Here is a 15,557-nt window from a genome sequence, read left to right on the forward strand (position 1 = left end):
AGAACAACGGAACCTAGAAACTGCACTGCAAAAACTCAAAATCTTAACAAGAATATTTGTCTTATTTCTAGTTAAAATGTCTCATTTTTAGTCAAACAAATCTCATTACACTTAAAACAAGTGTCATTACCAGAAAAATAATTTGTTATTTGACAATTTTCACCTGTTTCAAGTAGACTTTCACTTAAAATAAGTAGAAAAAATCTGCCAGGGGAACAAGATTTTTTTGCTTGCAGTGAGAAGATAATTCTTGTTCCACTGGCAGATTTTTCTACTTATTTCAAGTGAAAATTTACTTGAAACAGGTGAAAATTGTCAAATAAGTTATTTTTCTGGTAATGACTTGTTGAGACTTGTTGAGATTTTTTGATTAAAAATGAGACATTTTAACTAGAAATAAGACAAATATTCTCGGTAAGATTTTGAGTTTTTGCAGTGTGTTCACAGCAAATGACACATAAATAAACACACTGCCCGTGCCCTAATATCCCTAATGACGTAAAGCGTTTCCTTTTTCCCTCTGGCTTGGCTTGGACCTCGTTGCGCCCCGTACTGAGCGCTGATTGGTCGGCCGCTCGCGTCCGTCCCGTCACGCCACTGGGGGCGGGATCGGACGATGGGCCGCTGCTTAAAGCAGCTCCCTGACGGGGAGGCGGCCCGTCCGCACCATGGAGAGAGTCGTCCTGGTCACCGGAGCCAACAGGTGAGCTGAGCGGGCCGACCGTACGGTCAACCGAGTTGAGTGCAGCACTGAGATGCAGTAAGACCAGAAAAGACATTGAAGTGTTGCCACTAACCGTATTGGAGTGGATCTCATCAAGGACCTTTGGTATAGCTGTCTCAGTGCTGGGATGTGGACAGAAACCTGACTGGAGAACATACGTTTTTGTTAAGGCTGATTTATGGTTCTGCGTTAAATCGACGGCGTATGGTACGCGGCGACACGGACCGTAAGGTACGCGTCGCCCGTATCCTTCGCCGTAGGCTCTGCGTCGACTTAACGCAGAACCATAATTCAGGCTGTAGGAGGTTATACAGCTGTTGGAAAAAAAAAGCTTTTTCTATGATTTTATTAAGAAAGTGGAGGTTTGATACGGCCCTATAACTGTTCATAAGTGACCTGTATAGATGAATAAAGTGGTCTTTGTTTATACAGTACGTAAATTCTCACCAAGATGAATAAAATGATCCATCCATAATCTAGAACTCCATGATTTAAAGTTAATTTTGTCCATGGCTTTACAATTTATTTTTGCTCATTCTTTGTCAGACAAGACATTTTTAGGTTATTTAAATATCTGACATGTTTCAGCGATTCCTTTCACCTACATCAGTAACAACATGGTGTGTGTGACCCCTCATTTATCAGCTGGTGTTAAAGGAGGCGTGACTCACCTGTCAGATTTAGAATAGAGTAGAAGCTTTATTTGTCATTGTATTACATACAGTGTATCAACACAACAAAATTTAAAGTGCTACTCCAATCAGTGCTTTAAAATAAAATAAATAAAACTACTAATAAATACAACGTATGACGGACATCCCCCGGACAGACATACACACACTACTCACTCCCTTCAACCTCTCTCATCACCCCCACCCACACAACCATACATACAGTATCTCCACGCTCACAGTACACAATGTGTAATATAGCAGGAAAAGCAGCAGCAATAGATAAAGTGATAGGTGCAACAGTCTGAGGTAGTGTTCATAAAGGCTGAAATATGCTTCTGCGTCACACACACGCAGAGCACACGGCGCAGTCGTGACGCCGTCACGAATCGTTCAGAGTTCTCCGTCTCTCCATTTGGTCGCGGTGCAGTACCCCCCGCGGCCACTAGTTAGCGATCTTTTTCTGAATGGTTTATCCGACTTTTTCCGGTCACAGTAAATCAAAGAAATAAGGACAACTATTGTGCAAAAAACAAAAACAAAAGAAATCACACATAAACGAAGAAAAAAGCCCTGGAAGTTCACTACTGATTCAAACCGGAAACCGGAAATGCTTCGCTTTCAAACGAACCAATCACAGCCCTCTCGGTCTGCGTGTGGTCGGCGTCTCCTCGACGCGTAGTTACAATTTTCGGGAGGTGCACGTCACTGACGGCGCATGTGACGGCGTGTCCTCTGCGTGTACAAAAACCACACGCCGTAGGCACGGCGTCGTTTTGACGCAGAAGCATAATTCAGCCTTAAGGGGGGATATTCACCAGCTACACCGAGATCTAAACGTAAAGTTAGTGTTTTAACGAAGGGAGCAGTGTGCTGCCTGTTGGTAGACGGAATAAAAAGCTTATTTTTCTCTCTTAAACTGAATTAAACTCCTGTAAACGTGTTAACTTATGTAGTTATTACTAATGTTGTGGTTAATTAAGATGTCGACAAATGCATTCTATAACACAAGGTTTAAAATCATGAATATTAAAGGGGACCTATTATGAAAAACACATTTTTTCTTGCTTTAACATATATAAAGTGGTCTCCCCTCAGCCAGAGAAGGAGGAAAGCAGCCAAATTCTGCAGTGTCTGTACAGTCGCCCGGATGAGCCATCCAGTGTGATGTGGCTTCTACGAGCCAATAAGATTCTGCTCCCGTCGTTACGTAACGAAAATGCAATTTGCATCGGTTGGCTTCCGATGTGTGAAACCACTCCCACAACTAACTCCACCGGCCGGAGCTTCCGCCATTTTTTCGTAGCGGTGCATCGTGTCATTCAGGCAGCCAATCAGCACAGAGCCTCATTATCATAGCCCCGCCCACTCAGAATCCTGCATAGATAATGAGGTTAGAGAATGGGAAGATAAAGACATGGCTCAGAGGCTGAATTTCTAATTTATTTAGCAAAAACAATCAAAAGCTTGTTTTTAAGACATTCAAGGCCTGTTTAAAATAGGTATTAGATGCCATAATAGGTCCCTTTTAAAGAGCATATTGCAGGTTAGAATTTTTTCAAAAATGATACCTGACCTTATGTGAAAATGACTATGTGAGAAGTTAATGTAGGATTTAATATGTTTTACAAGACATAAGGGCACGTATTCAGAGGAAAAAGTGGCTGGTTTTAGCCAAGCTCCTACAAACGCTTTCTTTTTCGAACACCGCGTCATATGACGCAGCGGGAGGGAGACGTCTCCACAGCTCTGCCCCATCTGACTGCCCAGACCCCGTACACACGTAGCCGGGTATCTGCTAAACCAAAGATATTTTCCTACGTTTGGACCTGTCATCCACATGAAAACACAAATAAACGAATGTTTAAAAAAACTCCAGGCAAAGTGAAGATTTTTGAAAACTCTGTTTATGTAGATTCGTGTAGACCTGGTGTAGACAGAGACAGAGAGCAGTTCTGCGTTTTCCAATGTCACATTATGCTCCAAAACAACAACAAATCTGCTCTGAGTCTGACGTCTAACGTGCGACCCAGAACTGCAGATGATCCACCATCTGTCCTCCAAGCTATTTATTAAATAAATGGTCTCTGCTCTTGACACCGTTACACCGACGCGGAGCCTACGCCGTAGGGTACGCGGTGGCGCGCAGCAGGGCTGCAGCTGGGCTGCGTCGATTAACACGGCAGCTCCGCGGCGGACACCGGGGGACTCCAGCTCGTTACCCGAGGAGGAGGCGCGGATCTCGGGGTAACTGCGCCGCAGAGGCGGCCCGGAGGCCGGAAGACCAGATGATCTACAGGTTAGAATAGCTTATGAATGTGGTCGAAAACGCAGATCTTCGTTTATGTGTGGAAGGTTTTTTTTTTTTTAACAAAGATGTAATGTGGATAAACGAACGGGGGGAAATACGGGGAAATATTCGGTTTTAAAAATACCCAGCTATTTCGGATGCTTTTAATCAGAAAAAAGAGAAGATAATAAGCCAGTTTTCTGTTTAGAAAGTACAAACGTAGACAGATTACAAGTACTCACCCGTTTTTAAGGAGTTATTTTCGGAGTTTCTTTCAGGAGCACGGAGCAGGAGTGCTGCAGTGAATAAAGGCGGATTTATGGTTCCGCGTAAAATCGACGGCGTAGCCTACGGTGTAGGGTACGCGGCGCACGCAGCGTTCTGTGCGTCGCTGTGTAACCTACGCCGTAGGGTCTGCGTTGGTGTAACGCGGACACATAAATCAGCCTTTTAAAAAGCGAGTTTCAGCTGTCAATCAAAAGAACGTGGGGGGACTAACGGGTAACGTAATTATAAGGCTGTGGCCCGTCATATTGGTGTGAATACACATTCACAACCTCTTCAGTGTCACAACTAACATTAAGATCCATTATTTTTCCTATTGTTGAATTCACCGCGCTCCCTGGTGCCACGTCACTTCCGGTTCAGCTTTTTCAGATGTGGAAGTAAAATACTCTCACAAAAACAACTCCGGAGGTCACTGTAGTATATATTTATGCGTATTTCAATGAAAATTCAGTTCCTACATTATTTTCCTACACATTGATTCACAGGGGTCTCCAACCTGCAATATGCTCTTTAAGTTAACTCGACGGAGGAAACAAGTAAATAAAATAAAATCTTACATTAAAAGTATTAAGTAGTATTACTGCCTCTTTTAATATCACCACTGTGTCACTTTAAATTCACTTAATTTACTGCTCACTGTTTTTAATATATATTTATAAAACTGTTTTACATACTGCACAAAAAAAATTTTTGCCTTTTGCAGTCAGGTCAGTTCCAGTAAATGTCTGTGTTGTGTTGTATTTATTCATGTGAACTCTTTTTTAAATCTTTATCTTTTTTAAATCTTTATCTGTTTTGCCTGTGCCTGCGCACTTTATATGTTTCACCGAGGGAAGTGGGAAACGTCCTCTCGATTCCTTGTATGTCTGACATGTGATGAATCGATAATAAAGCTACTTTGACTTTGACTTTGACTATTAAACATAAAGGCTTTACATGAGCCCTCATTACTTCCTCTCCAATAATAACTCTGAACTAGTCCTTCACAAACGGATTCCTTTAATCTGAGAAGATGACAGTGGATCATCTGTTTGTGTGTGTGTGTGTGTGTGTCCCTGTGTGTGTGTGTGTGTGTGCAGCGGCATCGGCCTGGCCCTGTGCGAGCGCTTGCTGACCCAGGACAGTCAGGTCCGGCTGTGTCTGGCCTGCAGGAACATGCAGAGGGCCCAGGCGGCCCGCGCCGCCCTGCTAGCGTCTCACGCCGGCGCCCGGGTCGACCTGCTCCGCCTGGACGTGGGCTGTGCCAGCTCGGTGATCAGCGCCGCCGAGGAGGTCAAGGCCAGGTGAGACGCCCTCATCGCCGCTGACCGTCCCGCCGTCCTGTTGCTCTCACACCCAGCTCTGCTTTGATTCATTGATTGATTGATTAGACAAACTTTAAAAAAAAAATACACGAATAACTGCATTGCAGTCTCACATACATTAATGATAAAAACTGTCACACAATAAAGCCAACGGGTTTATTTCCATTGCGGTCCTCAATGTTTGTAAAAGCTGACGAAAAATGCAGGTGTCGACAAATATGATGTTTGTTTACTATTGGCTCCTCCATAAAAAAACAAGACAAAACACAACTAAAAACACAGAAACATTCAACACTACGACGGAGAATGAGGGCCAAACTAAGACAAAAAAAAAATTGAAATTACGAAAATAAAGTCATAATATAATGAGAATAAAGTTGTAACATTACGAGAATATAGTCATAACATTACGAGAATAAAGTCGTAACATTACGAGAATAAAGTCGTAATAGAATAAAGTCGTAACATTATGAGAATAAAGTCGTAACATTACGAGAATAAAGTGGTAATTTATGAGAACTCTAACAGGAAGAGCATCTTCTCCCTGTGTTAAAATGGGGAATATCTTGTGAAGTTATATTTATATATTATATTATATATTACGACTCTATTCTTGTAATATTACGACTTTATTCCTACAACACTATGACTTTATTCTGGTAATTCTACGACTTTATTTTCGTAATTTCCTTTTTTTTTGTCTTAGTTTGGCCCTAATACTCCGTCGTACAACACAGATCAAACCACAGAAAGATAAAACACAGATGTCAAGTGGACAGGTGTAATTTCAGGTGAAATTTAAAGCTCCTCTCATTTGAGATCAGTTTGAGGGAGGTGCGCAGCTCATTCCAGAGACATGTTGCCGTATGTGAAAAAGTGTTTTTACCGAAATTATTTTTAATGCTCAAAGGAACGAAATGTAACAGGCTGCGTCTAGTGTTGTGTGTGTGCACGGCTCTCACGGGGTTAAAAAGGTCAGCAAGTTCCCAGAGGCGCGGTTCTGTTTACTATTTTATGTGCAATGACCATTTTGGTCTGCACCACCTTCTGTTTAATATTTAAGAAATTTACTCATTTAAAATGAGCGTTTTCCAAATGAGTACGAGGATGTAGTTTTAAAATGACTGACTAATTTATTTTGAGCGGTTTGCAACTTGTTTTTAAGACTCTGCGCCGAACTACTGTACCAGAAGGTGGCAGCATAATCACAGTGACATAAAACCAATGCTCCAGCCAGTGTTTTTAAAAGTAAAGGTGTCTAATAAATCGGCTTTCCTGGACAGGAACTTTACTCTGTTATTAATCTTGGTGAGTGCTTTGCTGGCCATGCCATCATCTGACAGACTATTATCTAATACACATCCAAGGTAATTAACTGAAATTTTGGCTGAAATTAATGACTGTCCTACATTTACCACAAAATTGGAAGCACTTCTTTTAATTTGGGTTTAGTCCCGAGATGCCTGCTGGTCCCCAGAGGTGTCGAGTAACGAAGTACAAATACTTCGTTACCTTACTTAAGTAGAAATTTTGGTTATCTATACTTCACTGGAGTAATTATTTTTCAGACGACTTTTTACTTTTACTCCTTACATTTTCACGCAATTATCTGTACTTTTTACTCCTTACATTTTAAAAACAGCCTCGTTACTTGTTATTTCATTTCGGCCTTTAAATAAAAACTATCCAGTTAAATTGCTCCATCCAGATAGAGTGAATTTGGTTGTGGTTGTTTCAGATGTTCTTGTCCAGTTTTGTTCTTACATCCGTTCCCTCAGATTCCTGCAACTAAACTTGGATGTACGTTCCAATAAAGGTTAGGATAAATGATAACATGTCTCTGAAGTTTGACTTTTTGCACCATTACAATACTTATAGGCAACTAGTCATCATATCTGCTGCTCTCTGAAACACATGTTAATGCTCAATAGTACACATATATGGTTCTTTAAGATATTTGCATTATACTAAGATACATTCATTTTCAATGGCTTTTGTCCTTAATGGCTTTTTCCCCCTTACATTACTTTTACTTTTATACTTTAAGTAGTTTTGAAAACAGTACTTTTATACTTTTACTTGAGTAAAAAACTTGAGTTGATACTTCAACTTCTACAGGAGTATTTTTAAGCTCTAGTATCTATACTTCTACCTGAGTAATGAATGTGAATACTGAAGACACCTCTGCTGGTTCCTAACGCTCATGTGTGTCTCCACAGGTACGCCCAGATTGACTTCCTGTACCTGAACGCAGGGATTATGCCCAACCCATCAGTGGACATCGGGGCGTTTTTCAAAGGCCTTTTTTCCAGGTAACGCAAACTCATGACTCACTTTACCCTCATTTGTTTGGTGCTGCCTTCAAGTGAAATCTCCTTTTCCCTGGTCTGCGTCCCGCCACAGGAACGTTATCAACATGTTTGCCACAGCTGAGGGTATCTTAACTCAGGAGGACAGACTCAACTCGGACGGCCTGCAGGAAGTTTTTGCTACTAACCTTTTTGGTCATTTTCTCCTGGTACGACACAAACTGCACGCAGACTCACTTAATTTAGCATAATAGAGTTTTCAGTGTTTTATTACAGCAGCCATGTGCAGCAGAGTTGTTTGCATCAAGTCGTAAAAGAAACAGGTTTTAGCTACAATATGGAAACTTCTGTTTCAGTGGTAATAATGCCCCAGTTTGCAGTGATTTCTCTAGTTCAGGGGTCGGCAACCCAAAATGTTGAAAGAGCCATATTGGACCCAAAAAACAAATATGTCAGGAGCCGCAAAAAATGAAGACAACACATGCTGCATGTGAGAGAAAAAAGTCGAAATGTCAAGAAAAAAGTCGAAATGTCGACAAAAAAGTCGAAATTTTGAGAAAAAAGTTGAAATGTCAAGATTAATGTTGAAGTACAATCTTGAGACAAAAGTCGAAATGTCGAGAAAAAAGTCGAAATGTCGAGAAAAAAGTCGAAATATTGAGAAAAAAGTAGAAATTTCGAGAAAAAAGTAGAAATATCAAGATTAATGTTGAAGTACAATCTTGAGACAAAAGTCGAAATGTTGAGAAAAAAGTCTAAATGTCGAGAAAAAAGTCAAAATGTCGAGAAAAAAAGTCAAAATGAGATTAAAAAGGAAAGGAAAAAGTAAGAAAAAAGAGGAAAAAAGAAGAAAAAAATTGGAAAAAAGAAGAAAGAAAAGGAAAAAAGAGGAAAAAAAAGGGAAAAAAGGTCAAACATTTTTTTTAAAGCTCCAGGAGCCACTAGGGCAGCGCTAAAGAGCCGCATGCGGCTCTGGAGCCGACCCCTGCTCTAGTTGAAACCAGTTAAATACAACACCAGTGTGGGCTCCACCTGGATGTAACAACGCAAACATGTGCATATTGGACGGATACTGCAGTGGTCAGAGTATTAGTCTGAATTAAGGACACAAAACAACCAAGGAGATCACTGAAACCAGCTATTTTAGGTTCAGAACTGTACATCCAGAGAAGAGCGGTGAAGCAAAACCAAAAAGACAATCTGACTAATGATGGTTAGTCAGCGCTTGGTGAAACATTATAGTTTACAGGAATAGGTTTAATAGGATTAGTAAGAACTAACTAACATCTGGAGAGAGCACAACTTATGGTGACTAAAACAGCTGTGGAGCCTTAAAGAGGAGCATCAGTGATTGATTCTTTTCATTCTTTGTCTTCTTATTTCTGGCTGTTTGTAGTCACTTCCAACTCAAAAACAGATATAACACAATCCTGCCACCTAGCTCTGAGTGGTGTAGCTCTCACAGGTTTCAGTCTGGGAACAGTTAAGGTCTGCAGGGAACTATGACATCACAGACCCAGATCAGAGTCAAGTCATCCAGCCTCCCCATCTTTACGTCCACCTTAACGATATGCTATGTTTGCTGTATCCTGAAAGAGGGTAGTGCAAAGCTTTTACACCAGTTTCAAAAGAGGCGCTTACTCCCCATTTGCACTGGATTTAATGATCAGGGGAGTCCAAATATTGATCACATTGAGAAACTTTTGGATGTGATCATCACTGATACAAGATCTTATGGCGTTTTTCCACTAGTACCTACTCAGCCCGACTCGCCTCACCTCGGTTTTGCATCTGTATCTGACATCATAACACTACAAGCCACCGATTGGTCGGGGGGTTGGAGTCAGACGTCTGAGTCAGGAGGAGGAAATCAGTGAAAGAGCGACTCGCGGCTTTTTGTTCATTTTATTCAACCGGCAATGGCAGCAAAAGTCTGTTTCATGATCCAACTCTGAGGTGCAGATGTTCATAAACCTGGTGCTGAGGAGAGAATTGAAAAGGGATCTAGACGGCGATAAGGAACGACCAGATCTACCAGGAGCTCTGTCACTTCATATCTGCTCACGTCTCCAGCTGACTTTTCAGCAGCACCGAAACAAACAAAAATTTAAAAGCGTCTCCGCTTGAAGCTTCTCTCAAGCGTCTAATTTTTTTAACTTGATATCAAACACAAGCCACAGACCCAGCAGCACATACAGGACTGTCTCAGAAAATTAGAATATTGTGATAAAGTTCCTTATTTTCTGTAATGCAATTATTAAAAAAAAAAAAAAAATGTCATACATTCTGGATTCATTACAAATCAACTGAAATATTGCAAGCCTTTTTATTATTTTAATATTGCTGATTATGGCTTAGGCCGCGTTCAGACTGCCAGCCAATATCCGATTTTTAGCCCATCCAGATTGAAACTGGATGACTCTTTTGAAGTCTGAACAGTCCCAAACCGCATGAGATCCCATTTTTGCAAACCAGATGGAAACCACCTCCGGGAGGTAGTTTCATATCCGATCCATATCGCATTTGGGCAGATGCGTCTCAGTCTGAACAGCTCCAAACACTCAGATCGGATATGACTGTCCCAGACGCTCCAAACCACCCGCCCATTTCCAGTTGTGGAGCTACTCATCCTTTCACAGAGAGCATGTACAATCTCTGATGTCACGTCAAAAACTATTATTTGTAAGTGTTGCAAATTCACATTACAAATCATGTAATAGCAGAAAAAAAGACTGTATTTCCACGTACGGTGCGGGTCGCCGCGTCCCCTACGCCGTAGGTCTGCGTTGGTGTAACGCGGAACCATAAATCAGCCTTCAGTCGCGCTGTGAGCCTGAACCTGCAGCTCGTCAGGGCGACGGCGGGAGGATTAGAGTGAGATGGGGCAGTCTCATACGATTAAAATATTGCAGTGTATGCCCAGCTTTACAGGTATGGAACAGCATGTGAGCTGGCTCCATATTGTTATTGTTTTTGATGTCGCAATTACATGACTTCACACAATACACGCGCTGGGTGACGACGTCGTTGCTACGGCAACCCGTCAGATCAGTCAATGATGTGGCCCAGTCTGAACAGAGCCAGATCCGATCTGGACACTTGCTAAAAACAGTGTGGACAGTAAGAAATCAGATATGAATCAGATTTGCCTGCAGTCTGAACGCGGCCTTACAGTTTAAGATTAAGATTCCCAGAATAATTTAATTTTTTGAGATAGGATATTTGAGTTGTCTTAAGCTGTAACCATGATCAGCAATATTAAAATAATAAAAGGCTTGCAATATTTCAGTTGATTTGTAATGAATCCAGAATGTATGACATTTTTTCATTACAGAAAATAATGGACTTTATCACAATATTCTAATTTTCACAGACAGTCCTGTACATCTTTAGTGTTGTTGTCTTCTTCGTTTAGATACACAATCAAATACGTCACAGCAGCTTCTCTCCAACCTCCTACTTCTGCTCCAGGTGCTGAATTGTTATGGAAAAGAAACCAGGCCAAGTTGAGTCGACCTGAGTAGGTACTAGTGGAAAAGCGCCATTAGCGAAAGATTAATGCAACTCTGGATACAAATGAATATGGAGACGTTGGTGAGGTGCCACAGCATGCATGTGTGCCTTGATCAAAGCCAAAGGTGGTCCAACACAGGATTACAGTGTGTAATTATTTATTTTCTCCCTTTTGTAAACCTGCTGTCCCCGTGTTGCCCCCGTTCCAGATCAGGGAGTTGGAGCCTCTTCTGTGTCGGCCGGGTCACACATCCAGAGTGGTGTGGACGTCTTCCAGTAACGCCCGCCGCTCTGCCTTCAGCATAGAGGACATGGAGCACAGACGCGGGACGGAGCCCTACAGCTCTTCTAAGTACGCGTCGGACATGCTCAGTCTGGTGCTGAACAGACACAAGAACAGCCAGGTGTGTCCTGCAGAAACCACCAACTGTGCAAGTTTCCCCATTAGGGCTGGGCGATATTGACTAAAAGTCATATCTCGATATTTTCTAGCTGAATGGCGATACTTGATATATATCGATATTTTTTCTGTGCGCATAATTGAGGTTTCCCCCAAAGCATTATAGCATAGCATCTCTGTTAGCTTCATTTTTTTCTGAGGCAAACCCTTAAAAAAACTGTCAGTTTTAATACAAAGCCTCGTGCCAAATGTCACACAGGTTCCTTTATTAACAGAGGTCTGCACAATATTAAAATGTATAAAAATAAACGGCCTGCATATATAGAATAAAAATGCTTCTTGAATAAAATAAAACAAATATCCCTTTCCTGCATAACAATTAAATTAAAATACACTGTGCAATTAATACAATGTAGACAGTAACAGGCAGACTTTTCCACTGAGGTTGATAGTTGTGCAAATAACAAAACATTTGTGCAAATCTCAAATAAAACATTCAAGTCAATTTGTCACAAAATAAGCTATATCAAAATAATATATATTTTTTTTTAATCGATATAAACGATATTGTCTCGTACCATATCGCGTTTGAAAATATATCGATATATATTAAAATCTCGATATATCGCCCAGCCCTATTCCCCATCAAGAGATTCCAGTCCTTTTGCTTAATATTGTCCACGAAAACCAAAACATGATCTAAAACCTCTCCTTGTGACAGGGTCTGTTTTCATCTGTGATATGTCCGGGACTGGTGATGACTAACCTGACCTACGGGATCCTCCCCTCCTTCTTCTGGACTCTCATCATGCCCGTCATGTGGCTGGTGGGTTCTGCTGATTCGGTCATGTTGTGCATGTGTGTGTTCGAGCATTAGAATAAGGTCCGGGTCGTCTGGTGATATTCTGCGCTTCTCTTTCATCCCAAACAGATTAGGATTTTCACCAACACTTTCACTCTTACGCCATACAACGGGGCAGAGGCACTCGTATGTTATCAGCTTTACTCTTCCAAGTGACTTTATTTCTTAATACTTACATGTCAACAGTGAATCCACTATAACCATGAACTCCTGCTTTGGCCGTTCACAGCACTGGCTGTTCCTTCAGACCCCAGAGTCTCTGGATCCCAGAGCCAAGTATCACAGTTTAACGTCAGGACTTGGAACAAACTACACCCAACCTCGACAGGTGAGTAGATACACACTAATCCGTGCACACAGATACTGCTCATTTCACTTATTTTTATGTAGAGGGACATCATACATTGATACACATTTTTAAATGTAAATACAGGACTGTCTCAGAAAATTTGAATATTGTGATAAAGTCCTTTATTTTCTGTAATGCAAAAATGTCATACAGTCTGGATTCATCACAAATCAACTGAAATATTGCAAGCCTTTTATTATTTTAATATTATATTATATATAATATATATATATAAGTTTAGAAAAACTCAAATATCCTATCTCAAAAAATTAGAATATTCTGGGAATCTTAATCTTAAACTGTAAGCCATAATCAGTAATATTAAAATAATAAAAGGCTTGCAATATATCAGTTGATTTGTAATGAATCCAGAATGTATGACATTTTTGTTTTTTTTAATTGCATTACAGAAAATAAAGAACTTTCTCACAATATTCTAATTTTCTGAGACAGTCCTGTATATGCACTGATATAAATATACCCATTTATAAATTAATATATCAATATACGTGTATGTTTATATATATATATATATATATATATATATATACAATATAACCATATATATATATATATATATATAAACAAACAACGGCAGAGCCCCCCCTCCCCAAAAGCAACCAAAAACCCTCTCAAGCCCCCTCCTCCATGTATCTTGTAAAAATCATTTATTTGTTTTTAAACTGGTTGATGCTTGGACATTGTTTCAGGCCCCGTTTACACGGGGCAAAAACGGAGGCGTTTTCATGCGTTTTGACCGTTCGTTTACACGTAAACGCAGCTCAAAGCCCCCAAAAACGATCATTTCTGAAAACTCCGGCCAAAGTGGAGATTTTCAAAAACTCCGTTTTCACGTTTGCGTCTAAACGGAGGAAAACGGAGGAAAACAGAGATTTAGGCTTCAGAACGTCACATTATGCACCAGAAACTCACCAGCGTCATGTGTGCGACCTGTGTTTACAATTAGTTTGGCCACCGTCAATATTTTCTTGTATTTTACCTGTTTTATATTCTAAAGTCACACTTAAAAGTAACCCCCCCTTCCAGCCTCCTGCTCATTCAAGCCTGTGAGCGCGTCAGCCAGCAGCATGAAGCCTGAATTATGGTTCCGCGTTAAATCGACGGCGTAGGGTACGCGGCGACGCGCATCGTACGTGCGCGTCGCCGCGTACCTTACGCCGTAGGCTCTGCGTTGGTGTAACGCGGAACCATAAATCAGCCTTAACTGGAAGTTACACACGTGTCATTTGTTGATGTTTTTCCAGGATTCTGATTGGCTGGCATGACGTTAACAGCGTTTTCATGCGGGTCCGTGTAAACGAGGATTTTTTTGAAAACGTAGAGGGGAAAATATCCGTTTTTGTAAATACCCGGCTACGTGTAAACGTGGCCTCAGATCCACACTCGGTCTGTTCCATAGCCATACTCCATTATTTGTTATGCAGAATCTTTTCATTGTAGTTTGATATTGCTGCATCTTGAAATGTAATGTTTACCTCGGGTTTAGGTTGTGGGGATCACTCCAAGGTGTCATTTATCTGAAAAACTTAGGTTACACATGGTTTTCTTTCGTTGTTTGGGTCTAAATCATTAGCGTTCAACCGTGAAGTTGTTTTTTTTTCAAATCCCTCTTTTACCTAAGGAGATCTAGTGGATATAGTTTCACTACTTTATGGTTTTTCACTGTCAAGTGATAGAATCTACTCAAAGTTGACTTTGGAGCATCTGACCGTGAGTTTGGAAAACGGCATTCACAATTTTTTTTTTGTGTGGCGACCTTTTTGCACATGAGGCCCCTGGTGGTCGGGGCCCTCTGTCCTACATGTTTTAGACGTTTCCCTGCTTCAGTACGCCCCATTCAGATGAGTGGATCGCCCCATGAACTTGTCGTCGAGGTCTGCTCAGGTCTGGACGAGCCATCAATCTGAGCCAGGCTGTGAAACATCTAAAACGTGCAGGACGGGAAAAAAACGACATATGCTCATTTATTCATTCCTTTATTTACAACAGTCTGCATATATATACATAAAGGAATTGTTCGTGCCATATTAATGTAAAACCTTTTCAAGTCAGATGTATATGCATCTTGACCTTGCAGCAGATGTCATGTTGACCCTACGGTCCAGTAAGACGGTTTATATCCATGTAACTGATCTGAGTCTTCTGTGTTTTGTGCTCATGTTTCAGATGGACATCGATGACGAGATGTCCGAGGTCTTCTTTTCCAAACTTCTTCAACTTGAGAAAGCAGTCAGGAGGAAACTGAGCGAGAGAAACGCTGATGACAAAGCTTATCAGAAGTATGTCTATGAGATAGAGTAGCAGAGAGACTTTAAATGGAGACTATCACTGCTCTTATTCATTACATCTTTGCACAGTGGACTAATCAATATGATGTATTTCTTTGAAATGAAACAAATCTACTTCTTCTACCTCCGTTTGGTCTCAATTTTTGTTTTTTGAATGAATCCAGCTGATAACCACGTTTGTACATGAGCTTAGCACCTACGGGAAACCTATTAAAAGTTGCAACTGTAAACCAAACAAGCTCTTGAAAAGGGTTTTATTTATTTCTACAGTTTCAGCACTGATGAAACAGCAAACAGTGATTTGATCTGAAGTCCAGTCCATACGAGGTGGCAGCACCAAATCATGAAAATAGCTTCTTTCATCCCAGTAAACGACCCCCGCCTGCTGCAGTGGCCACAAAAATACATGAGAACTTAAGCTGAGCGCTGAGCTCACGTGCATAAGCCCAGTGAGAGGGATGCCTGTGTTCTGTGCGTTTGCAGAAGTGCAATGTGTATGTGGTGTTTTCACTTCTCCACAGTAATCAGACTAGTCTGG

The 15,557-nt window shown here is 41.0% G+C and overlaps 1 protein-coding gene across 1 annotated transcript; it reads left to right on the plus strand.

Moving 5' to 3' along the window:
- The first annotated feature begins 575 nt into the window (after window positions 1-575).
- On the plus strand, window positions 576-15,267 carry LOC133453068 (3-keto-steroid reductase/17-beta-hydroxysteroid dehydrogenase 7-like). The gene is made up of 9 exons (XM_061732922.1): window positions 576-703; window positions 5,053-5,256; window positions 7,497-7,589; window positions 7,681-7,795; window positions 11,309-11,503; window positions 12,221-12,325; window positions 12,431-12,487; window positions 12,591-12,689; window positions 14,898-15,267. The coding sequence occupies exons 1-9, from the start codon at window positions 669-671 to the stop codon at window positions 15,030-15,032; spliced, it is 1,038 nt and encodes a 345-aa protein (XP_061588906.1). The 5' UTR covers window positions 576-668; the 3' UTR covers window positions 15,033-15,267.
- Window positions 15,268-15,557: the final 290 nt, after the last annotated feature.

The sequence above is a fragment of the Cololabis saira genome, chromosome 10 (assembly GCF_033807715.1).
Source record: "Cololabis saira isolate AMF1-May2022 chromosome 10, fColSai1.1, whole genome shotgun sequence".
NCBI classification, from domain to species: Eukaryota; Metazoa; Chordata; class Actinopteri; order Beloniformes; family Belonidae; genus Cololabis; species Cololabis saira.